At 42.4% G+C, this 26,552-nt stretch overlaps 1 protein-coding gene across 2 annotated transcripts in view; it reads left to right on the top strand.

Annotated features, from left to right (window-relative positions):
• LOC309539376 (nardilysin-like) overlaps window positions 1-26,552 on the top strand; it is a 52,226-nt gene that overhangs the window by 9,320 nt on the left and 16,354 nt on the right. For both annotated transcript variants that reach the window (XR_014222835.1, XM_082235533.1), the window contains exons 6-24: window positions 5,337-5,432; window positions 6,763-6,885; window positions 9,075-9,132; window positions 9,851-9,924; window positions 10,941-11,010; window positions 12,215-12,292; window positions 13,893-14,013; window positions 14,922-14,980; window positions 17,490-17,544; window positions 17,728-17,832; window positions 18,054-18,177; window positions 19,327-19,413; window positions 20,173-20,292; window positions 21,482-21,533; window positions 22,491-22,641; window positions 23,546-23,673; window positions 24,276-24,438; window positions 24,632-24,663; window positions 25,782-25,920. Coding sequence is in view for 1 of the 2 variants with exons in the window: in XM_082235533.1 (XP_082091659.1) it covers window positions 5,337-5,432; window positions 6,763-6,885; window positions 9,075-9,132; window positions 9,851-9,924; window positions 10,941-11,010; window positions 12,215-12,292; window positions 13,893-14,013; window positions 14,922-14,980; window positions 17,490-17,544; window positions 17,728-17,832; window positions 18,054-18,177; window positions 19,327-19,413; window positions 20,173-20,292; window positions 21,482-21,533; window positions 22,491-22,641; window positions 23,546-23,673; window positions 24,276-24,438; window positions 24,632-24,663; window positions 25,782-25,920 (1,835 nt within the window). In the remaining variant the exon portion in view is untranslated. The remainder of the gene's footprint in view (window positions 1-5,336; window positions 5,433-6,762; window positions 6,886-9,074; window positions 9,133-9,850; window positions 9,925-10,940; window positions 11,011-12,214; window positions 12,293-13,892; window positions 14,014-14,921; window positions 14,981-17,489; window positions 17,545-17,727; window positions 17,833-18,053; window positions 18,178-19,326; window positions 19,414-20,172; window positions 20,293-21,481; window positions 21,534-22,490; window positions 22,642-23,545; window positions 23,674-24,275; window positions 24,439-24,631; window positions 24,664-25,781; window positions 25,921-26,552) is intronic.

Raw genomic sequence — 26,552 nt, 5'->3', positions numbered from 1 at the left:
TTGGAGCAGTTGGTGGCAAGCTGTAACTGTCTGCAGCGACGCTGGAGCGGCTGGGATCTGAGGATCAGGAAAGCACTCAGCGTCGGCTACTGGAACAGTTTGAACTGCTAGAGGACCACAGTAGGCGACTCACAGAGCGGCTACACCAGTTGCAGAGCCAGGCGGGACCTGAGGGTCAACAGAGGCAGCAGCTAGAAGCCGGTGAGTGCCAGCCAGGACCATCTAGTTGGACTCTAAAGAGAAAGTCAGGAGAGATTGCTGAAGGCCCCACAGAAGGGGCTCAGCAAGCACCAGCAGAGATGGCAGATTTCCAGTCTTCCCAAGTTGTAAATATTGGGGGAGGCATCCCTTTTGAACTTCTCTCAGAGAGCAACTGGCTGAGTTGGTCAATTAAAATGCAGCAGTTGTTAAGGAGAGATGGACTATGGGACTGTGTTGAAACTGAGGTTTTGAGAACTGACTCTGCTGAGAAAAAACGGCTAGATGAAAGGGCCCATGCCCAAATTATGCTGTGTTTGAGCAACTCTCAGTTATTGCATGTAGCAAATGCCAGCACAGCGTTTGAGTGCTGGAATTTATTAAGGGCAATGCATGTCAGAGAAACTGCTGGAACTATCATTTCTCTGACCAGAAGGCTGTTCAGGACTGTTATGAAGGAAGGTGAAAGTTTGGCAACTCATCTTCAAACGCTGAAATCTCTGTTTCTTCAACTACAACAGAGAGGTAAGCGTTATGATGAGACTGACCAAACCTACATTATCCTTTCAAGTTTGCCTGAAAGCTGGTTGCCTGTGATTAACAGCATGGAGAGTATGCGTCCCCGAGATCTGACCCTTGAGTATGTGGTTGGCAGATTGACCGAAGAAGCAGAAAGAAGGTCAGATAGACAGGCTGAACTCCAAGAACGGAGGAGTTACAGTCGAGGGGGCCAGCAGCAGAATCTGCCAATGGAGCAACGCCAAGGTTTGGACTTGGCCATGGCGGTGAGGAGGTGCTATAGATGCAACCAACCCGGGCATCTCCAACGTCAATGCAGGGCAAGACTTCCAGGAGACGACGTGGAGCAGAGGCAGCAATCGACGCAGAAACGTAAGCAGAAGGGGTTCTCTTCAGGGAAGAAGAACACACGTTCTGCTCAGTTTGTGTCTGCATTTTCTCGGGAGGAGAGGAAGATACCTCGAGGAACATGGTTGCTGGACTCTGGGAGCAGCAGGATTATCTGCAATAGTAGGGAGGACTTTAAGACCCTGGAGAAGCCAGCCGATGGAAAAGACTCAATCTATCTTGCTGATGGTCGTAGAAGCAAGATTGATGGCCAGGGAACATGTTTCCTGCAGTGCTTGAACACTACTCTACCAGAGACTCTGTTTGTCAGCAGTTTGGACTATTGTTTGCTGTCTGTAAGCTGTTTGATTAATGCAGGGTATAGTGTTAAGTTCACGCAGGATGGCTGTCTGATAAAGAATGGAACTCAGGTATGTGGCCATGCAAAGTTGGAAAATGGGTTATATGTAATGCAGGACAAGCATGTTAAGGCAGCCCAGGTGGTTCAGGATAATTTGCCAGTTCATAACGGGTGTGTACATCAACTGCACAGAAAACTGGGTCACGCCAATTTCCGTGTGCTTTCAGAAATGCAAAAGGTGTGCAAGAACCTAAAAGTAAATAGCTGTAACTGTTTCCTAGATTGCAATGTATGTAAAATGGCCAAATCTAAGAGGAAACCTGTGGCTTCTAAAAGCGACAGAGTATCTAAAGAGGTTTTAGAACTTGTCCATTGTGACGTGATAGGCCCTTTTCCACAGAAGACTGAAGGGGGCGCCAGATATGCTTTTCTGGTAATAGATGACAAATCACGTTTTAGTTGGCTGTTTTTGTTAAAGCAGAAATCTGAGTGTTTCCCCACATTCAGAGAATGGGTTGCCCAAGCTGAAAAGCTCTTCGCTCGGCCTGTTGTGCAGTTGCAAACAGATAGGGGCGGAGAATTTCTGAACAAACAATTTGGGGCATGGTTGCGACGTAAGGGGATCACTCACCGCTTGACTAACCCTTATAGCCCTGCTGAAAATGGTCTGTGTGAAAGACGTGGAGCTGTGATACAGTCAGTAAAGGACTGCCTGCTAGTGGATGCAGGATTGGGCCACAACCATAGGCTGTGGGGCGAGGCTTTTCTGACCGCAAACTTTTTGATTAATAGAACCTGGTCTAGCTCTATAAAAGATATCCCATATCATGTGTTGTTTGGGAAAGAACCAGAGTGGACAATGCTCCATAATTGGGGTTCTTGGGCACATGTAAACATTCCTAAAGCTCAGCGTCAGAAAGGGGGCGCTAGAGCGCAGAAACTGCGGTTTGTGGGATATCAGTCCTATGGCAAAGGGTGGCGTTTCAATTTACGCCCAGGACGCGTGGTTCTGTCACGAAGTGCAGACTTCGCTGACCAGGACAGATGGACTGCGATCCATGCCAACCCTGATTGCCTACTGCCCCTGCAAGTAAGAGAAGAGGCTTCTTCTCAGCCATTGGCAACACAGGAGCAGAATGAGGAGGAGGCACAGATTTCCCCAAAAGATGTGGCAATAGATAATACTTCTTCTCTAGAGCAAGAGGAAGAAGAGCCAGAGATAAGGGGGGAAGAAGTAGTTGTGCCTAGACGCTCCCAGCGTTCAAACAAGGGCGTACCTCCTCAGCGTTTGACCCTAGGAGGAGTGAGAGTATGCAATGTGAGTTGTGTGGAACCACAAAGTTATAATGAAGTCTTAGACTTACCCCCTGGGGAACGTGCTTTGTGGGAACAAGCTATGAAAGAAGAAATGGACTCTTTTAAACGTAACAAAGTGTTTGAGGTCATAATGCCGCCACCTGGTGGCAGAGTGGTGTCATGCAAGTGGGTTTACAAAAAGAAGACCCTTGCATCTGGGGAACCACGTTTTCGAGCCAGATTAGTAGCCAGAGGGTTCACTCAGATTAAAGGGGAGAGTTATGATGAAGTGTTTTCTCCCACGGTAAAGAGTGAAACTTTTCGTTTAATGCTTTCCATTGCTGCTGTAAGACAACTAGCAGTGCACCATTTTGATGTTGATGCTGCATATCTGCATGCCAATTTAGACCATGAAGTGTTAATGAGACAACCCCCTGGGTTTGAAGAGGGGAATGGTGCAGTCTGGCGTTTGAGAAAGGCTGTTTACGGTCTCAAACAAAGTGGAAGGTGTTGGAACCAGTGTTTAAATGAAGCCCTTGTAAAACTTGGTTTTAAAAGGAGTGTGGCTGATCCATGCTTGTACACCAAGGGGACAGGCAACAAATATCTAATGCTCTTAGTCTTTGTTGATGATTTGCTTGTGGCAGGGAGTTCCACAGATGAGATCCAGAAGCTCACAAGTCAACTAGAAAAGAGGTTTAAGCTTAAAGCCTTAGGGCCTGTAAGCAATTACTTGGGAGTAGAAGTAAGGCAGGAAGCTGATGGAAGCTTCCTATTGAGCCAGAAAGAGAAAATTCTTCATTTAATAGAGCAGTTTGGCATGGAAAACTGCAAGTCAGTTCAAACTCCCATGACACCAGATTTCCCAAAGACACTGTGTGATGATGAATTTGATCAGCCTGAATTGTATCACTCAAAAATAGGATCACTGTTGTATTTAAGCCAGTGGTCAAGGCCAGACATTGCATGTGCTACAAATGTTCTGAGCCAACGTGTATCTAAACCCAGTACTGCCGATTGGTGTGCTTTGAAAAGGCTTATCAGATATCTAAAGGGGACATTAAATGTATGTTTAAAGATATCTAGTACACAAGATGAAAAACTAGAAGTATTTGTTGATGCGGACTGGGGAAGCTGTGTAGCTACTAGAAAATCTACAAGTGGAATGGTTATGATGTTTGCCAATTCCATAATTGGGTGGAGGTCAAAGAAACAAGGATTTGTTGCGACCTCATCCTGTGAGGCAGAATATGGGAGCCTGTCGCTAGCATGCAATGAAATCATGTGGTTTATACAGATACTAAAAGATCTAGATTGCAAAGTTGATTTGCCTATCCGAGTGTATGAAGATAGCCAATCGTGCATTGCATTAGCAGGCTCGGAAATAATGAAATCCGCATCAAAACATATTGCTATCCGCCATGCGAATGTGAGAGATTGTGTACAGAATGGGGTAATCAAACTGGAGTATCGTCAGTCACAAGATAATATTGCTGATTTGTTTACCAAGCCTTTGCCAGCAACATGCCATAATGAATTGATGACAAAACTGGGTTTATGTATATAATGTATTGTTGTATTGTTGTAATGTATTGTTTCTGTTGGGGTTTTTCACATTTAAGAAACAGAAGGGGTGTCACGGCTAAAATGGCCGCTGTTTCTTTAATGCGAATAAAGCTGGGTCAGCATGACTCAGCGGTCTGCACCAAGTTGTATATATAAGTGAGAAATGTTAGTTTGGGGTGTGGCTGGTGTTTGGGTTGGTTGGTGCTGGTGTGTATAGGTATTCAGTCGTGTTTTGCACAAAGACTTTTAATAAAACTCTGCAAGGATATTCCCGTGGACTCTTTTTGTGCCGACGAGGAGGCTGAGAAGATAAAGGGAGGTCAGAACCCTTTCCTTCTTTTTTTTTTGCTTTTTTACAAACACTGACAAGGGCTGGGCTAGCCCTCCGCTGGTCAGTGCACACATGGGCCAGGAGCCAACAACCGATGCTACATCGCTGGTGGACAGCTTTAAAAGGCGACTCAATAAATGTATGGAGAATAAGGAGAATATATTACCTCCACTATCAGAGATGGCTGTATCTTGCCTCCACTATCAAAGGTAACTGCATATCAGACGCTAGGGAACACGAGCAGGAAAACACTGTTGCGCTCGCATCCTGCTTGGGCATTTGCCACTGCGGGAGCAGAATGGTGAACTAGGTAGGCCTTTAGTCTGATCCAGCAAAGCTCTTCTTATGAATTAAAGGGCCACTGTGATCTCTTCCTTTCCTTGCCATCCTGCTCATCCCATGGCACCATGTTGACATGGACCTAAAGGAGGAGAAGGCAATTACCGCAGCTCCCACAGCTTCCATTTTCCTTGTGATGCTGGCAATTTCTGTTCATTTAATGGGCAGTGCCTTCCTTCCCTGGTGTCCTGGGAACTCCATGATGCAGCCCATCAGATGTACGCAGCAGAATGGTTTGTTTCTTTCCATCCCTCTCAATGTAGATGAGGTAGGTAGGTCACTTCATTCACTGCTACTTCGTGTATGTGTGTTATTAGGCTGTCTCCTTGTCTAAATGATCTTATCACTGAAAAAGGTATTCTCCCTTCTGCTGCTTAATGTGTTCTTCAAAACAAACAGAATATCAAATAGCCAGGCCCTCTGATGCTAACAGAAGAGAATTGCTCCTTGGAAGCCTTGCAAAACAAGGACATCCTATGAGAAAATTCTTTTGGGGTAAGTATAATGTTGCGAGGTTCAGTTTAAAGTGCGGGGTTTTAGTTTAAAAGCATTAGGGAATTCTTGAGCTGTTGTACTTGAACAAAAGCCCTTAATTCTGGTTCCTTCCAAAGATCTTTGGCTGGTGGTTGGTTGTTGTTTTTTTCCTGCCTTGCTTCATTTCTGCTTAGTTTGGGATTTAACCCAGCATGGCCCTGAAACGCAAGCCCTGGCAAACAAATTTAGCAGATTATTTTTGACCAGCTGATTGCATGAAGCTGGCCTGTCAACCCTGCAGAATAGCAGGTCAGGCAGCCATTACTCCCAGCCCTGACTTCATAGTGCATATTAACTCAGTATACATGAGACAACAGAGTGATTGAGTAGTGGGGGCACATTGTTATGGTCTATAACAACAACCCGGCATTGAAGAACAAAAATACCGTTCCTATCATGCCAACATTGGACCTGGATGACAGACTAAATCCTTATCTCCCCTATCACCCATGGGCCAATGACATGAGTTGTCCTGTTTTTGCCCATGTAGATGATCAGCTGATGTCCAACCTTTACAAACCCCATTTGTCCAGTTATGTCTAGCATCAGGTGTTGAACAGGCAGACAAGACTTGGCCAAATAACCAGGTGGGCTAAATGGGGAGGCCTGGTGTGCTTAATTAGGCTTTTGGGCCAGAGGTTCCTGACCTCTGAAATAGGGGAAGAGCCATAGTTCAATGATGGAACAGATGCTCTGCCTGAAAATGCTCTCAGGTCTCATTGGCATCTCCTCAGGAAGGTTGTAAAGGACTCCTATCTGAAATCCTTGAGAGTTTCTGCGCTTGGATTGCTAGATGGACTGATAATCTGACTTACTGTATTTACTCGTCCAATGTGCCATCGAATCTAATGCGCACCTCAAGTTTTAGAACCATGAAACCAAAAAAAGTATTTGCTGGCGAATGTAAATGTGCCATCGAATCTAATGCGTACCTTAATTTTGGCAACGTAACTTGGCCCAAAAAGGTGAGCATTAGATTCGAGTGAATATGGTATTATAAGAGAGCTGCTTAGGTTCCTGAGACATGACTTCTGGAAGTATCCATAATTTGCCATTATTTGGATGAGACTTGTTTATTAGGTGGAATTTCTAACTGAATGCAGTGTAACTGTCAAGATTGATATTTATGACTTGGGCTAATCACGCTAAAATAAAAAATAAAAAATAGATGCACGACTGGTCCTGGAGAAGCTTTTTAGGACTAAGATATCTGATTCACAAACACGCAAACTTAAAACCCTTGCTGATTTCAAAGTCAGAAAGCAAACCTTTTCCTGTTAAAAATTTGCAGGTAATGCGGAGACACTTAAACATTCGCCGAAAAAGAACAGAATTAACACCTATCAGAGGCTTAGGGATTTCAGGACGCGTCACTACTCAGCCCACTATATGAATCTAGTTGTCCAATCTAGAGGTATAAAAATCTCCCTGTATGAACTATAAGTTATATATATGTGAGTAAGCATGTCTGTTATACGATGCTATGTTAAGTTGTTGGTTGGGGGGTGCGTGTATGTTTGGGATAATTTTGTCATGGTTGGCATGCGATCCCATACCATGAACTGTTTTGCTGACAATGCAGCGCCCAAGATAAGGTGCAGATAGCAGTTGGCATGCAGGAACAACTTTATGACTACAGGGGTCACCCATGCCAGTACCTCCTTTGGCACCCACAAAAAATATATCCGTGAATGGGAGACTGTTTGCTCTTCCTGCTCAGTTCATATTCAGACTGACTCAGCTCCTCCTACAACAATAGTAAAGGTAAAGGGGTAAAGGGACCCCTGACCATTAGGTCCAGTCGTGGCCGACTCTGGGATTGCGGCGCTCATCTCACTTTATTGGCTGAGGGAGCCGGCGTACAGCTTCTGGGTCATGTGGCCAGCATGACTAAGCCACTTCTGGTGAACCAGAGCAACACACGGAAATGACGTTTACCTTCTCGCCGGAGCGGTACCTATTTATCTACTTGCACTTTGAGGTGCTTTCGAACTGCTAGGTTGGCAGGAGCAGGGACCGAGCAACGGGAGCTCACCCTGTTGCAGGGATTCGAACTGCCGACCTTCTGATCGGCAATTCCTAGGCTCTGTAGTTTAACCCACAGCGCCACCTGCGGCCATTTTCTACAACAAATACTTGCTCTTAAATAATCCCACATTTCTTGAGATGCCTGGATTAGAAACCTGCCTTCTCTTCTGTTCTGAAAGGGAAGAGAGAGATGCAAAGAGCTTTTCTCTGTGTGTGAACATGGCAGTGGGTGAACGTACTTTCCCCCCTTGATGGAGGGGTGCCCATCTACACTATTTTGTCGTCCAGTCTATTTTTCTACTTCTTTCAGTGTGGCAGCCATTTTATGTAATTGAGACATGGTTCACCCCAGGCCTTCCTGTGTTTATGATGTAATTCACTTAACACCAAAATGATATTTAAGCAGCTTACAAAGACTTACAAATATGGTACATAGATAGATATGCATATAGAATGTACATACAGTGGCACCTCGGGTTAAGACCTTAATTCGTTCTGGAGGTCCGTTCTTAACCTGAAACTGTTCTTAACCTGAGGTACCACTTTAGCTAATGGGGCCTCCCGTTGCCACCGCACAATTTCTGTTCTCATCCTGAAGCAAAGTTCTTAACCCGAGGTATTACTTCTGGGTTAGCGGCATCCGTAACCTGAATTGTCTGTAACCCGATGTACCACTGTATTTCGTTTTATAAGCATTTGCACAAAATAAAACAATAAAACTAAAACGCAACAGTACTATGCAATGCAATAAAGTTCTAGAAAGGTAAAAAGCATAGCATCACACTTTCAAAATATTGTAAGAGTCAGGGAAAGTCAGCTGGAACAGACAAATCTTCAATTGCTTGAAGTGTTCTCATGTTTAGTGTCTCCTGAACTGCAAGTTTAGTGTGGATGTCTTCAGTGGGTATTTTTCAGGGTTCTTAATCACACAAGGAGACTCACTGCACAGAAAGGGTTCCCTACTATATCAATGTTTTTCATTTGGTGAGTAATGCCTGAATAAGAATAACTGAGAAGGTTGCTGGTCTGATACAAAAGGTGACTCATAGGGTGAAAGTTTATTAGGTATAATCTGACTAGTTTGTTCATTGAGGATGAACATCAAAACGAAGTGTGGGAAAAGTTGGGAGCTCCTGCAACTTTGCGATTTAGTTGATGCAAACATCTACGCATTGTGGATTGTAGCAAAGAAATTAATTGCACATGTGGAAGGACATCCATTTGTACAATGGAAATCCCCATCCCTTGCCTCCCCTATCGCCCCTCACCTGAAATGTGCTCTTTAGTCTTGGGGAAAACCCCATAGCAGATTTGGGATGGTGTGGGTGACGCACAGGAGGAAGAGGAATGAGAAGTACCATTGCATGAGTGGAAGTCGTTCCATCAGTGCAATGACTTCTTTCCACACAGCCCCATGTGTTCATATTATTTAAGAAGGATGCTTCAATATTTTCACCTTAACTTTGTCCTTGTGAGAACATATTGCTTTCTTTCTCCTCCCCCTTCTTCTTCTTCTTCTTCTTCTTCTTTTTCTTCTTCTTCTTCTCTCTCAATATTTCAATATTTCTTTATTAGAAACTCTGGACACTTTGGAGAAATGGGTGACGGAAATCTTCTCACAGATCCCAAATAAGTAAGAAATTTTGTTGTTGTTCTTTATCCTAAAACTGTTGATGGCTTACAAAATCTGATACTTTGTGACATATCAATCAGAAATATAAAAGAGAAAGAATACGGTCAAATATTACTATGCATTCCTAAGATATCATTGTTAGGTGGAGTTTATGTGTACCAGTTTTATCCTCTTTATCATAGACCTTTACTTTACCTGACCTGTTTTGTTGAATTCTGCCAAACCAGGGAAGAGAATCAAAGAATTATATTAAGGGGAAGAGAACTAGATATTTGAGAAATAGATGGATGTACTAGTAAAAGGTACTGACCCTTGATTTCCTTTTATTTAGAGATACAATAGGGCAAGGGCAAACATTAGATTGGAAATGCTGGGTCTTCCACCAAACTTGTAGTCAGTGTCAAGGAAATAAATTCCATTCTGAGAACCCACTAAAGCAAAGGCTCAGATGTAGTCATAGCATCCCATGAAAATAATGTGTAATTAACTATGCAGTCTTAGTTCAATTCAATCCTGTGCATATCTACTCAGAAGCAAATAGCATTGAATTCAATAGGATTTAGTCCCTTGTAAATGTATATGAGGTTGCTGCCTAAATATATAAATATTTGGAGAAGAGAACTGAGAGCAGGAATCAGTGGGCATTGCAATTTTTTTATTTAAAAAACTCAAGCTATAACCCTGAACAATACACTATTGTTTCTTTATTGTTTTTAAGTGGATTACCCAAACCAACTTTTGGTCATCTGCCACAGCCGTTTGACACACCTGCATTTCACAAGCTTTACAAAGGTAATTAGTCTCAACCCAAAAAATTTTATCGTTGGGAAATCTGAAGGGATATCACTTACCAAACTGAGGACCCAACTACACTGTTCAGTTAAAACATTAAAAATGTTTTAACATTTTTAATGTAGAGCAGCGATCCACTGTCAATGGAAAATTGCATCAGAGCTACATTGCTTTTTCAAAAACCTTTACTGTAAGGTCTCAGGGTGGGTTACAATGATAAAACAACTGCAGCTAAAAAAACAAGAAAAGTGTAAAAATAATTTGAAACAGGTCCCTATATTTTTGAAAAAAACCAATACAAACATTTAAAACAATTACATATGGTTTAAAATAGTTCAAATATAGATGCAATGTGGGGTAAATATCTCTACTGACAAGACATATTGGAAGAGGAAGTTCTCCACTCAAAGTCCACCTCAGCCACAAGGTCACAGTGTGACCTTAAGGCAAACTGCTATCTTAGCTTCAGCTGTCTCTAATATGTCTCTCCTGTTTTGGTTTCTTCAGCCACAGCAGGCTCTGTAACTCTCCAGTGCCAGTGTGGTGTAGTGGTTAAGAGTGATAGACTTGTAATCTGGTGAACCGGGTTCGATTCCCTGCTCCTCCACTTGCAGCTGCTGGGTGACCTTGGCCTAGTCACACTTCTTTGAAATCTCTCAGCCCCACTCACCTCACAGAGTGTTTGTTGTGGGGGAAGAAGGGAAAGGAGAATGTGAGCCGCTTTGAGACTCCTTCGGGTAGTGATAAAGCGGGATATCAAATCCAAACTCTTCTTCTTCTTCTCCAGTTGTTTGACTACACCCCTGAAGGTGCACTCTTCCATTGCTCCTGAGACAAACGGATGCCAACTTTTGGTGGTTTATTTTTACATGGCCTTATAACCTTTGGAAGTAATATGTGTGCATGTTTATTCCTCTCACCACCTCTTTCGTCTCCCTCACCCATTTTCTCAATGTCTACTGCAAGAATAACCACCCATGTGAATGTTTGAAATTGACTCATTTCTCCCGCCTCAGTTGTTCCAGTGAAAGAAATACATTCTCTGAGCATCTCTTGGAGTCTTCCCCCACAAGAAAAGAATTATCGGTAAGAGATCATTTTAAACCTACTTCCATTTATACAACGCAGTAGCCATAAATCGGAATCCATCACCTAGTCAGTATCATTTTCCTATTTTGTCTTTGGTTTCCTTGGGGTCTATAGAAAGTTGCCTCATGCTGAGCAAGACTAATAATAATTATTATTATTATTTATACCCCGCCCTCCCCGGCCAGAGCCAGGCTCAGGGCGGCTAACACCAATAAAATTTCAGTAAAAACATAATAGGAAAAGAAGAAGAAGAAGAAGAAGAAGAAGAAGAAGAAGAAGAAGAAGAAGAAGAAGAAGAAGAAGAAGAAGAAACAATTTAAAATACAGGTTAAAATGCAATTTAAAATGCAGCCTCATTCTAAAAGTCAAAACCATAAGAGGAAGGAAACATACGGGTCAGACTGAGTCCAAACCAAAGGCCAGGCAGAACAGCTCTGTCTTGCAGTCCCTGCAGAAAGATGTCAAGTCCCACAGGGCCCTAGTCTCTTGTGACAGAGCGTTCCACCAAGTCGGGGCCAGTACTGAAAAGGCCCTGGCCCTGGTTGAGACCTTGTGACTTGGGACCTCCAAAATGTTGTCATTTGTGGACCTTAAGGTCCTCCGCGGGGCACACCAGGAGAGGCGGTCCCGTAGGTACGTGGGTCCTAGGCCGCATAGAGCTTTAAAGGTCAAAACCAGCACCTTAAACCTGTCCCTGTACTCCACCGGGCCACCTAGTTCTGTATCATCTCACTGGCGGGCAGTAGCTCTTCAGGGTTTCAGACAGCAATCTCTCCCTACCCTAACTGGAGATGCCAAGGATGACTTTCTGCATGCAAAGCAGATGCTCTACCATTGAGCTATGGTCCTTCCCTTTATTGTCTATGAAGCTATTCAGCATATAACCATGCAATCCAGTTTGCCAGAGTTGCCCGGAGTGTTCCTCAGTGCATAGCTAACAAGTCCATTTTGGCAAAACCATGGAGTTCAAACCCACCGAGTCCCTAGTTCCATGATCTGCTGTGCAAAGGGGAAAGGATCAAATAACTCTTGAGTAGTAGTGCTGCAGTGCAACACCAAGGTTCAGTACAACTGTATTAAAAGTTGAAGAATGGATTGGTTAAGTTAAGGACAGATGATTAAAGAAGGGGAGACAAGTGTTGGAGTTAGGAGTTTAGAGGCAAGTGTCAAACTTATTTAATGTTTCCCCCAATCTCTGTAGGACTAAGCCTCTTCATTACCTCTCCTGGCTGGTGGGACATGAAGGCAATGGCAGTGTGCTCTCGCTTCTTAGGAAAAAGTATGTCTTGAAGATTTTGCTTTGTCCAGTTTGCACTGAAATGGGGTAATCTTATGTTGCATGATGAAACAGCTAAACATGTCAAATTATCCCTTTTGAATATTGAGAGGCAGTAAGATGACTTACAGGTTCTGAGACACTTTGAGCTGTTGTGTGTATACATAAATCACCCCTTTTCTGCTTTATTTGCTTTTAAGATTTCATTTGATCGGTTTTTAGGTTGTATTTTTGTTTTAATGGGTATTGAATTTTAATAGACATTGGTTTTTATATTGGACGTTGCATCCAGCTCTGTCACTGAAACCACAGCTCAGTTTGATGACAAAGAGGGTCTTTTTCCAGCTTTGGTCAGCAAGACAGCTACAGCTGTTCCTTGATCAGAGTAGCTTGACCACAGTTGTCCAAGGATTTGGTAATCTCATGGCTGGAATATTGCAATGTTCTCTGTGTGGGGCTGCCCTTGAGGTAGATCTGGAGTCTGCAGCTGGTGCAGAACACAATTACTAGGTTGCTTGTGGGGGCAAACTACCGCCAGCATATAATATTTCCTGCATTGCAGGGGGCTTGGACCATATGGTCTCAGGGTCCCTTCCAACTCTACAATTCTATAATATCTTGCTTGTGGGATTTGACTGGCTGCCAGTCTGCTGCAGGGCAAAGTTCGAGGTTTTGGTACTAACATATAAGGCCCAGAACCAGGTTACTTGAGACACTGTTTTAGCCCTTATATACCTAGTAGGTCACTGCAGTCTGCAAGAGAGCTTCTGCTGAACAGGGCAGAGATTTCAGTGTGGTTGCCCCATGGCTTGCAGTGTAGCTGCCCCTCTTCTCTGGAATAGCATTCATGTCAAGATACCACAGGCACAGACTTTCTGCATTTTCCGGAAGCAACTGAAGATAGTTTGGTTCCGACAAGCCTCTCTTGGTTGATTAATGAATCTCTGCCATGGATGTCTATTTTGCTGTTGCTTTTTAAAACATAAATGCTTTTGTGCTTTTGCCTGTTTGTTTTTGTTGTTGCTATTTTTTATTGTACACCACCTTGAGATAGGTAGAATGTGATTACTAATAACAATGTACATAACTTAGGGGTTGTTGTTTTTTTTACTTATCAAACAGTTTAGAAATGTTTTAAATAAAATAGTAATCATCTCATGTTACCCACCTTACTGCTTGGGTTGGTTTCCTGATTCTACAAATGATTATGTCTTTGTTAAAAACCAGAAAGTCATTCCAGATCAATGCACTGCAAATCATGTTTATCAAATGACAAAGTTTTCTAGTAGGATGGGTTGCTGTGTGTGTGTGTGTGTGTGTGTGTGAGAGAGAGAGAGAGAGAGAGAGAGAGAGAGGGGGGGGGAGAGAATTACAAATAAATTTGCATTTTGCACCTATAAGTACCTTTTTGAGGATATTCAAGGTCATGGAAGATCACTTACCCTTTTATGTTATTTTTGAAGTGGCACACATTTCTAAAAGCAAAGCATCCTTAATTCCACCTCTGTTCCCAGTTCATTGTAACAGTAATGCACTCAAAGGTAAGATGCTTTAAAATGCAATGTGGTTCACCTGCATAATCATGGTTTTAATTTTGCAATAGATTTTGGGCTCTTGCATTATTTGGAGGAAATGGTGAGACAGGATTTGAACAAAACTCTACTTACTCCATCTTCAGCATCTCGGTGACTTTGACTGATGAAGGTTTTGAACATTTTTACGAGGTAAATTCCCCTTGTTGTTATTTATTTACTTTTATTATTTACAAAACATGACCCAGCCCTGAAACAGACAGGCATAACTATTCGTACAAAGGACAGAGGGCTGTAGCCAGGTAACTTTTACCCAGAGTAGTTCCATAGAAATGAATGGAACCTAAGTTAATATGACTAACTTGAATAAGAGGGGTTTACAGAGTATAGTAAAAACAATAATTATGAAAAGATAATTTGTAGATATTAAATATATATTGAGCATATAATAGATTTTGAGCCACTGCCACCCTGGAAAGTGTAGACAATACTGAGCTGGGTTAGGCCAATGGTCTGACTTGATATAAGTTTGCTTCCTATGTTCTCATGTGAACAGCTGTTTGCACCAGGCTAATCCGCACTTCCGTTTGCCCCACTGCTTTCTCCCAGGAAAACCTGTTGTTTAGCGCCGCTGAATCAGAGCAAACAGCAGTCAGCTTTTCTGCAGGTTGCTGTTTGTTCGGATTTACCACTAAAGAGTAGGTTTTCCCAGGGAAAGCAGCAGGGAAAAGGCAAAATCTCTTGGACTTGTGCCTAAAAAGCATGAGGTAAGTGGGAAACTGCTTGGACTCATGCTTTCTAGGCACAAGACATGCGGAAGTGTGGCCCAGCCCTTCTTCCCTACAGATGACCTTGTTATGGCATTGATGTTCAGAGACAGGGCCAGGGGCACATTCCTGCTGCCCAGTCATCATTTGATGCCCCCTTCATGCAAGGAATGCCCAAAGTAGGATAGTAAAGTATCATAGATTAGCTCTTTCGTTACAGTGCTGCCTTACATTTAAATGTACTGGAAAACGTGGACCCTCTGCTAATTCTGTGAAACATTTTCTTGTAGGTAAGGGTAACCAGATGAATCGTTTTCTTTTTTCTGTCTTCAGGTTATTCATATTATATTCCAGTACCTGAAGATGTTGAGAAAGCATGGACCTGTAGAAAGGTGATTTTAAAAAGGAAGTGCTAGAACCAAAGAAAGCGACTAGACACATTATACTAATCAGCAAAACTTACTAGGCTTTTGAAATAAGGGGACAATAGAATCATAGAATCATAGAGTTGGAAGAGACCACAAGGGCCATCGAGTCCAACCCCCTGCCAAGCAGGAAACACCATCAGAGCACTCCTGACATATGGTTGTCAAGCCTCTGCTTAAAGACCTCCAAAGTAGGAGACTCCACCACACTCCTTGGCAGCAAATTCCACTGTCGAACAGCTCTTACTGTCAGGAAGTTCTTCCTAATGTTTAGGTGGAATCTTCTTTCTTGTAGTTTGGATCCATTGCTCCGTGTCCGCTTCTCTGGAGCAGCAGAAAACAACCTTTCTCCCTCCTCTATGTGACATCCTTTTATATATTTGAACATGGCTATCATATCACCCCTTAACCTCCTCTTCTCCAGGCTAAACATGCCCAGCTCCCTTAGCCGTTCCTCATAAGGCATCGTTTCCAGGCCTTTGACCATTTTGGTTGCCCTCCTCTGGACACGTTCCAGTTTGTCAGTGTCCTTCTTGAATTGTGGTGCCCAGAACTGGACACAGTACTCCAGGTGTGGTCTGACCAGAGCAGAATACAGTGGCACTATTACTTCCCTTGATCTAGATGCTATACTCCTATTGATGCAGCCCAGAATTGCATTGGCTTTTTTAGCTGCCGCGTCACACTGTTGGCTCATGTCAAGTTGGTGGTCAACCAAGACTCCTAGATCCTTTTCACATGTACTGCTCTCAAGCCAGGTGTCGCCCATCTTGTATTTGTGCCTCTCATTTTTTTTGCCCAAGTGCAATACTTTACATTTCTCCCTGTTAAAATTCATCTTGTTTATTTTTGCCCAATTCTCTAATCTGTCAAGGTCGTTTTGAAGTGTGATCCTGTCCTCTGGGGTGTTAGCCACCCCTCCCAGTTTGGTGTCATCTGCAAATTTGATCAGGATGCCCTTGAGTCCATCATCCAAGTCGTTGATAAAGATGTTGAATAAGACCGGGCCCAAGACAGAACCCTGTGGCACCCCACTAGTCACTCTTCTCCAGGATGAAGAGGAACCATTGATGAGCACCCTTTGGGTTCGGTCAGTCAGCCAGTTACAAATCCACTGAGTGGTAGCATAGTCAAGACCGCATTTTACCAGCTTCTTTACAAGAATATCATGGGGCACCTTGTCAAATGCCTTGTTGAAATCAAGGTAGGCTACATCCACTGTGTTCCCTTCATCTACCAGGCTTGTAATTCTGTCGAAAAACGAGATCAGGTTAGTCTGACATGACTTATTTTTCAGAAATCCATGCTGACTATTGGTGATCACAGCATTCCTTTCTAGGTGCTCACAGACTGTTTGCTTAATGATCTGCTCCAGAATCTTCCCTGCTATTGATGTCAGACTGACTGGGCGGTAATTATTTGGGTCCTCTCTTTTCCCCTTTTTGAAAATAGGGACAACATTTGCCCTCCTCCAGTCTGCCGGGACTTCGCCTGTTCTCCAGGAATTCTCAAAGATGACTGCCAGTGGTTCTGAGATCACATCTGCCAGTTCTTTTAATACTCTTGGATGCAGTTCATCTGGCCCTGGAGACTTGAATACATCTAAACTAGCCAAATATTCTTGTACTATCTCCTTAGTTATTCTGGGCTGTGTTTCCTTTGCTGAATCATTTGCTCCAAATTCTTCAGGTCGGGCATTGTTTTCTTTATCAGAGAAGACTGAGGCAAAGAAGGCATTGAGTAGTTCAGCCCTTTCTGTGTCCCCTGTTTGCATTTCACCATCTTCTCCTCTGAGTGACCCCATTGTTTCTTTGTTCTTCCTTTTGCTACGAACATACCCATAAAAGCCTTTTTTGTTGCTTTTAACCTCTCTAGCAAGCCTGAGTTCATTCTGTGCTTTAGCTTTTCTGACTTTGTGTCTACACGTGCTGGCTATTTGTTTGAATTCCTCTTTGGTGGTTTCCCCCCTTTTCCATTTTTGTACACATCCTTTTTTAATCTTAATTCAGTTAAAAGTTCTTTAGATAGCCACCCTGGCTTCTTTAGGCACCTTCCATGTTTCCGTCTCATTGGTAGTTACTCTGTTTCTGATGATCAACAAATACTTATTATCCAATATATAATATGCTGAAGACAACTCAGAAAACCATTATTAATAGCAATACCACCACACAAAAGCACTTTGGGTCAATCCACTCTGGGCCTGTTGCTTCATATGCAAAATATTATACATATAGTAGACTTGAACATGTATAGATCAGGGGGAAACACAATTCTATTCCCCAATATGCATCCAATCTTTGCAAACAGATATGTGCAGCAGGTTTTAACCAATGTGGTCTGTTAGTCCCATTTCAACAGTATGAATACTTAATGCAGAATAAATACCTTCTGCGTGATATCTTACTTAGAAGTTCAATTTGATTATTTTCTTGAGAGTTAAGGATTAATATGGACTCAACTTGTTCCCTCACAGAATATGGAAAGACATTCAGAAGATTGAAGGCAATGAATTTTGCTTTCAGGAACAGGTATTATCTATTCAATTTTCCAGTATTTTCTTGTATCTATACTAATACTGATATTTTCAATATGTGACTAGTTTTGCATACTGGTGTTCACACATCCCAAACCTCTCCTGTTTCAGGGACTGCTCTCTAAGAGACATCCTAACATTGTGATGATTTCCAAATCATATTTTGCTCATTCCCCAGGTTGATCCACTTGAATATGTAGAAAATATTTCTGAATATATGCACATATTTCGAAAGGAGGACTTTCTGATAGGAGACCAGCTACTGATTGAATATAATGCTGAAGTAAGTAATCTCCATCTGTCTTTAGGAGGAAAGCTGTTATGTAGAAGTCACTTTGAAATTCCTTCATAGGAGTTAAAAAATGTGTTGGTAACTAGAACATTTCCAAATCTTTTTCCAGTGGAGAAATACTTGTTATCAAATATTTGAATTGTGTACTTCCCTGACCAGAAGTTAGGAATGACTAGTTGAAAACAAACTGATATGTTCCATTATGTTTATAGGTCATTGCTGATGCCCTTAACCATCTCATCCCTCAAAAGGCAAACTTCGTTTTCTTTTCTCCTTACCATGAGGGAAAATGTCCCTTGAAGGAGAAATGGTTTGGGACACAATACAGTGCAACAGGTAAAACAATGTAAAGTGTCTGCGATTTAAAACATGCTTCTGAAGCTTTTAGAGCAAGATGACAGCTAAGGATTTTCACAACAAGAACATGATGTAGTTCAGCAGAAGAGCATCTGCTTTTTGTATGCAGAAGCTTTCTGGTTCACTCCCTGCTGTTCCAGGTTGAACTGTGAACATCTCCCATCTGAAACCCTGTAGAGCAGCTTTTGGTCAGCAAGGACAATACTGAACTAGATGAGCAATGTTCTGACTCAGTATAAGTAGTTGTATTAGGTGGTAGCACTGCTCTGGTTCGACAGAAGCAGCTTAGTCATGCTGGCCACGTGACCCAGAAGCTCCCTCGGCCAATAAAACGAGATGAGCGCCGCAACCCCAGAGTCGGTCACGACTGGACCTAATGGTCAGGGGTCCCCTTACCTTTACGTTTATTATTACCTTCAGCACCAGAGATCAGATGCCTCAGAATACCAGTTCCTGGGGTGTCATGAGTACTATTCCACTCGTGTCCTGCTTGTGAGCTTCCCATAATAATCTGGTTGGCCACTGTAACAACAGAATGTTGGACAAGGCAAGCCTTTGATCTGATTCAATAGGTTTCTTCTCATGTTCTTTTAGGTGCCTAAAGCTTGTGTCTGCTTGCAGAATTATGCCAGTCTGAATTTAGGCCCAGTGTTGATTCAGTGCAGCGTCCTGGCTGTTGAACCTGGTTAACACTTGGCTTGGATGACCCTCCTGTTAGGATATTTCCGTTCCACCTTAAAAGGGAGCAGGATGTTTGTGTCACAGCCTGAGTATTTCCTGTTCACAGGATGTTTATGTTTGCTATTGCTTTCGTTTCTCTCTCTGTCGAAGACACTGACGCAGAACAGTCATGTCTTTCTTTGTTCTGATCAACGCTGAATAAAAGCTTGTAAATAATGCTCTTCTGAGTGCAACTTCTGGCTGTGCATTATCTGCTGATAGAGCGTGCATGAGCTCTAGAAGAAACTCATGTCGCTAATTGCTGAAACTGCGTGACTACGGGAGATCGATGGACGTCCGGCACACGGCTTGGGGCCATGATGGACTTTATCTCCCTGGCAGTATCCCAACACCTCCAACTTACATTTTGTGATAGCAGAATAATGCCATTTTATGTCATATCCACAGAAATCGATGCATACTGGAGCACAGTGTGGGACACGGATTTCATGCTGCATCCAGATTTACACCTACCGGAAGAAAATCAATTTATAGGTAAGCAGTACAAGAAGAGGATCTCGTTCCAACTGCATATCCTGCCTGAAGACAGTCTTGCAATTGCCTGGGTTGAGAAAAGCTTTCCATGAATACAGTTGTACGCGGAGGACTCTTTCCAGACCTTACCCTGAGTACATTTTGGTTGACGTGTCAGTACACTGTCACCTAATCCTGTGTTTTCAGCCATGTTCATCCAGTCATTAGTTGTAGCCTCAATAATGGACTTGTATGGGCTTCCATGGACCAGTCACAGCTGAAAGAACTCATATCACCAAAGGTCTGTTCAAACACAATACATTTCAAATTCACACCTTTGGCTAAGGGTCATTGAGTGCATGCTTGTAGAAGCAGTTGTTGTGGCGATGCAGAGCTGCCCTCCAGCATTGCTGTAGGATGGTGATGAGGTTAGCGCTGCAAGGATGCTCCATCAGAGTCATTCAGAAGTCTCCTTGCTTGAAGATTGTCCTCCACAGGTTGGAGAATAATGAGAACAGTGACAGGAGGTGGAACTGACACGGTGGTTCTCGCTGCCTCCCTCATGTCTTTGTTTAACTTCCAATGATCATGAGCAAAAGCACAAAAGCCAGATACTTCTTGTTACAAGTGTGGATCAGTGCTTTATGTCTCTGAGCATCTTCAAAGGCAGGTGTAACAAGCACATATGCAGCAGTAACATAAGAAACTACCTTTACATCCAAGTGTTATGGATGAATGGTGTTCACATTTAGCAATCTGTTATTTTATCTCCCATGCTAGCTACAGATTTCACTGTGAAGAAATCAACTGAGCACAAAACAGAATATCCACACAAAATATTGGATACCAAACAAGGTTGTCTGTGGTACAAGAAAGACAATAAATTTAGTGTCCCGAAAGGTAAAACTCAATATATTGCATTTATAAAATGGGTACAACCAAGGCGTGTGGCGCGCACACATTTACAAGTTTGGGAGAGGACTAGCTAAATATTGCTAGAAAACTTCAAATTTGTTTACTGTTAAATGCAATCAGCACTCTGGAGAGTGCTTATCATTCAAAGATTCTTACCAATGTACCCTTTGGGGAAACTGACAAGAAAAGAGTGCTTCACAAGAAGCTAACAAAAGGTGAAGCAGAATTTGGTGTCTGTCTTCCTGCACAGTTGATGTGAGGTTGACTTGAGGATACACTTGCTAGTTGACCTAGGTCCAGCATACAGCTAACATGGTACACGAGGGTTCGGTTCTGGGGGTCCACTTGTAAACACAAAAATGCCTAAATCCAGGAACTGCCCCCCACCCGCAAGATAGAGGTCTACTTGCCCAGCTTTGGGAAGGAGACAGGAGGACTCAAGGACTCTGCCAGAGCCCTCATACCACCTTCTCAAAGCTAGATAAGCTCCGATTGCAGCTTTACATGTGGGGAGAGGGAAGGGATAAAGAAATTGTGAGGGGAATTTCCTATTTGTAGTTATCGCTTCCACTCACAGAGTCTCTGAACTTTGGACCCTTTCAGTAGCCAAACATCTCTGCACCTTTCATAAGGATAGAGTAGCCCTCAGAACTGGCCCCTCCTTCATTCCTAAGGTAGTGTGTCCTGTTTTCACATGCAACCAGAATTGGTATTTCCTACCTTCTGTCCAAATCCCTCTCACTGTCTAGAGAAAGCTCTGCACTCCCTTGATGTCTGGCTGGACCTGAGGGTCAACATTAGGAGTTTAGGTGTTTGGCCGCTTCCTGTGTCTCCTTTCTCCCTGCCCCATTACCTAAATGTGTTGCCCTGCACACTGTCCAGTTGGAGACTGTCCAATGGATGTACATTTAGAATAGTGCTAATCACCACTCAGTGCTGATAGAAATTGTGCCCAAATGCGGCCACTGAAAAACAAAGAGGGTGTCATCAGCCTGCTCACTGGAGCACCAAAATGCGCAGGAATTGCATTTTTTAAAGGACAACAGCCCAGAGGAGCAGAGGCAAAAAGTCTAAGGAGTACAGGGCATTTACACCCTCCTCCTGACTAAATCTCCTCGTTCATGAAATTTTGATTCTTCTGCTTTTTTCTGTTTCCCTTCTCCCTCCTGCCCAGCATTTATCTGTTTTTATCTGGTGACTCCAGTGATACAACAGTCTGCATTAAAGTAAGTAGTGATATCTAATATATTACATTAATTTAACTGGGAGATAGGAGAACATTTCTATTCAGATTACTTTCCATTTTTCCTAATTTGCTGTTGGCTGGATTGTATAAAGTGGCAAGTTGATAATACAGTGTTCAACATTTATTTGTCTGCTTTTCTAGATATAGGACGTAGTGGAAAGTATCTGTGGCTTCTGAACATGGCTGGATTTGACCCTTTTGCTTCATAACAGCTTGTAGTTCCTACTATGAGAAGGCATCATCTAGGGAACTCTCCTTAGGCTCTCATTTCCACCTCTTACAATTAACTCTCATTTCACAGCAATGTCCTTAGCCTGAAAAAGTCAGAGACCAAAAATAAAGGAAAATAGAACAAGCCTCCTTTGACACTTTCTCCCTATTGTGATGAGTAATGTACAGTAAGAAACTCTGAATACTGGAAAATATATCTAGATGGAATATAATAATACAATAGTTTACCTACAATACAATACAATAGGTGCTTTTTATAATAGTGGTATATTATAACATGCTATGATTGATAGAGTGAGATTATTTGAGGGGTGTGTGTGTGTGTGTGTGTGTTTATATTACTATTACTATTATTATTATTAATTGAATTTATATACTGCCCTATATCTGGAAGTCTCAGGATGGTTAATGCATGATTATATTGTATAATCTTTACATATCTTTTAAAAAAGAGCAACCGTCAAATTATGCCTTTTATGAAAATCTGCAGAAATTAATGGCATCTGCCTTTATTTGGTTGCTATCTTGACATTACAGTTATTTCAAGAATACGTAAAGAGGATTTTTCATTGTTCGAAACTTTATCCTTCCTAAGTGTGATAAGATTGTACTAACACCCACTTTCATGTGTAGCCTGTGAATTATGGTACTTGAACTCTTTTGAGTCCACTGTTTTAAACATTTCCACTTATTCTTCTCCATCCAGTATGGTGCTTTTTGATGCTTTTGTAAGCACACTTTCCCACAACCTTGCTGAACCAGCATATCAAGCAGATGTTGCTCAGATGGAATACAAAATCATAGCCAAAGAACATGGTCTGGTCATTCGAGTGAAAGGCTTTAACCATAAACTACCTGTGAGTAGTCCATATATTTTAGTCAATTTAATCTGTGTCGGCCCCAGTGAACATGTACATGGTAATGTCATCATCAAATTGGGCAGCTTAAATAAGGTGAAAGAATAAGGAGTCCTTCCTGGAGTCCTTATGGTATCATATCTATTCTATGTCTGAGGTTGAAGGATTATTTGTGATGTTGGTCCAGAGAGCCAGAACAGGGATGTTGTTAGTGTAGCATCTATCCAGCTCTGCTACAGTCTCCCTAACTAAGCTGGTGGGGGTCCTCTTAGATGTGGTGTTGGAGAACCCTTTCATTGTGGTGTTAGGGGACTTCAGTATTCACGTCAAGGCTGCCTCAAATGGGCCAGCTCAGGACTTCAGGGCCTCCATGACAGCCATGGGGGGCTTTCTCAGTATATCAGTGGTCCCACACACACATGCATGGATGCATCCCCGACCTGATCTTTGCCACAGAACTGATTGGTAATACTCCATTGATTGGAGGGGGCATCACTGTACATCCATTGCCATTGGCCATCCATTCCCTCATGACATTTGAGCTGAATGGAGCTACTCCACTCCACAGTGTATAGCTTTTAGCAATAAAGATTCATTCACTCCACTGTTCAAGGCTGGGAGACCCATTAAGAGGTTCTGCCCTCAGAGATGGATGAAATATGATGGGTTCCTGGATGATCTGGGGAGTTTCTGTCTGACATGACTGGTCCTTCTGTTGAGGGTTTTGTCTGACTATAGAATGGTGAGAATAGGCAATGACACAGCATGAGGTGTCTGTTAGGTTACATCTGTGTGCCCACTTACCTGAAGACAATCCCCACAGAACTAGCATGTCATGCTTCTGAGTAAACATTCATGTACCACGTATCTCTTCATTTGGTCAACTTTTCCTTTTTCTTTGCAGTTGCTCTTTCAACTGATCATTGATCACTTGTCTAACCTCAGTGTCTCGCCTTCAGCTTTCCAGATGATAATTGAACAGCTAAAAAAGACATATTTTAACAATCTCCTCAAAACAGATTCGCTGGCAAAGTGAGTGTCTGCAGGGAGACTACATGGAAAGGCTCAGTGGTAGAAAATCGGCTTTGCTAAAGAAACTTTCACATATAGCCAAGAATAAGTCTAAGATCAGATTGATATGAGTCTTGTGTTGATTTTCCACTTGCAAGAATCAAAATGATTGCCAAGCATTAAATGACTGCTCATGTCACCATTTTTAAAAGACCCCTCAGCCTCGTGCAGGATCTCATGAGGAGTTGTGAGAAACAGGAAGGCTCTGCCTAGCCTGCCGCCCCAGAGCTGCCACACTGCCAGACACAGGTTCCTATGGCCATCTAACAAAGAAGGGAGTGAGGAAAACATGTCCTTTAGCCATAGCAGTTGGGGTTGATGGGACTTGGGAGACCATCTACATATGAAGGGCCACAGGTTCCTCATTGCTGTCTTGGGAGTGTGGGGGGGGGGGCTACACAGCAAAATTATGTCACCAATCCCTCTTGCATTTGTTATTTTGATATATTTTAATTAGCTAAGGCTGCATTTCCAATTATTCTGAGTGTTGCCATTTTAGGGGTACTAAAAGTCCAAGATGGTGAAAAAATAAATTAACGTACATTTACTGATGCATCTTACAGAGATCTCCGACTCTCGATTCTGGAGCATGGCAGGTGGTCTTTAGTAGAAAAATATCAAACTATTAGTAGTGGTGTTACCATAGAAGATCTACAAGCATTTGTGACAGCTTTCAAATCAAAACTGTGGGTAGAGGGACTTGTCCAAGGAAACTTTATGAGCAATGTGAGTATGGAGTTGGAAAGCTGAAATTTGGGTTCTGCCTGCAGTGGAAGCAAACAAAATAGACATAGTTGTTGAACACTAAATATGATTTCCATGAATGCAAAAATGCCTTGTTCCGTTTATATTGTGTACGTATTTGGAAAATAGCCCCATTCATTTCAATAATGTTTGATCTTTTACCCTTATGTCCTAGGAAGCAAAGGACTTTATGAATTATATTGCTGGGTGAGTATCCTGGTTTGATTCTTACGATTAAGAAATATACATAGGGTTCTGAGAGAGGGAAGAGTGACGCATTTGGTCAGGTTTCTTTGTTTTGAACACCCAGTTTATTATTAAATGAAAACTGCATTTTGATGAGCATTGCTGAATGCTATAAAATGCTTATTAACATCCATCCTTGATTTTCCTCCTAATTTTTTAAAAGAATGAAATATATTGTCATGGTTTGGATGTAACAATAAACCACATTTTAGCATTACAAAGATGAGCTGCAGTGAACCTCAGGCTCTCAGGCTTCTCCTTGTTCAGTGCAGCCATGAGAAGAAACTTGGAGGGTCCCTCTCCTGTTCTAGATTAACTACATCTAATTGTTACATCTCAAATGTAAGCAATGATTACTCTTAAATATAATTTGTTCAAACAAACCAACTTCTGAAAGTACAAAATGAAATTGAGCTTTTTTTTTCAAAAAACAACAACCCCACAGTGATATCAACCACAGTTTGTCAGGTTTGGATCGCACAGGAAGTTGTGATTAATTTTTTTTAAAAAAGTGGGGGAGCAGAACTTTCACAGTCATGCTTGAGTCATTCGTCCTCAAATCATACAGTACTTGCTACTCATTTAATATTGGTCATCCTATTCCACTCTCACACATCTGCCAATACACATGCATCATACGTTCCTCTTACTAAGAAGTTGCCTCAGACATTTCAACACACATAAGTTGCATTCCACAAACAAACAAACAAAACTTGAACAGGGGCACTCTTATTGCCATCCCATCAGGGTTGTGTCTCAACAGTGCTGGTCTCCAAACATCTATGTAACTCTTTGTAGTAGTCAAGCCTAGCTGTTTCCTGAGTATTGGTAATTTATATCTGGTGCAAGTCTGCTGAAGTTCAAGTAACTGTGCCCAATGGCAAACAATGGCTATTCATGGGAGCAGTCTACCACTTCAGGGTACACCTAAGGCTAAGTACTGGTGTGCATCATATAGGTAGAAAGTGCCAGTGTGAATGTTAACATATCTGTGATGATTACTTCCTTCACAAACATGTTCATATTATGAAGATGAAAAACGGTGGCTCCTCTTTCATTTTGCCCTTCTCTCTTTTCAGAAAATTACAGTTTGTTCCTCTCATACACCCATGCCCTATTCAGTTCCGGGTGATAGAACTGCCAAACACTCACATTCTGTGTAAAGTGAAATCCCTTCATGCAGGCGATCCAAACTCTGATGTGACGGTCTACTACCAGGTATCATAGACTCGGACCTATTACAGTGCATCCTGCGTGCTACTACTGAGAAGTAAGCTCCACTGAGTTCCATGGGACTTACTCCCCAGAAACTGTTAAAGGATTACTGCCTTTATGTTGGGTTTTGTATTCATTAGGGATGGTGGGGAATCCTGACTGGGAAAAGGAGCAGAAATTGCTGGTGTTTGCTTATTTGTCCTATGTCCAGAATGGAAACCAGTCCAGCAAACAGGATTGATATTCACTTTCATAATTGATTCCATTTTCTCCCCATTTGCATTATGTTTCTGTTGCATTTAAATACTGCCCCCATCATTTGCATATCTCATTTGGGGCCCTGTCTGAGCTGTGGGGTTCTGAAATCCAGCCCCACTATTTGCTATTCTAAAACATAGCAGTGCCTAGCTTGACTTTGGGGCAGAGGGAGCAGCTTATGGCCACCATACTAATTTCAGGGATGTGGGAATACAAGGAGAATGGGGTAAGAAAAGGTGAGAGAGGGGGTGGCAGAAAAAGAAAAAAGGGTAGCAGAAAGGGAATGGGGTGCCCCCATCCATTTTTACTCTGGTCTCACCCACTACCAGGATGCAGCCCTGACCCCCACCCACTGATTAGCCCTGAAGGATTAACCC

The sequence above is a fragment of the Podarcis vaucheri genome, assembly GCF_965113315.1.
Source record: "Podarcis vaucheri genome assembly, chromosome: 8".
Lineage (NCBI taxonomy): Eukaryota > Metazoa > Chordata > Lepidosauria > Squamata > Lacertidae > Podarcis > Podarcis vaucheri.
Note: the sequence above shows the minus strand (reverse complement) of the source record. Positions and strands in the feature narration are given on the sequence as shown.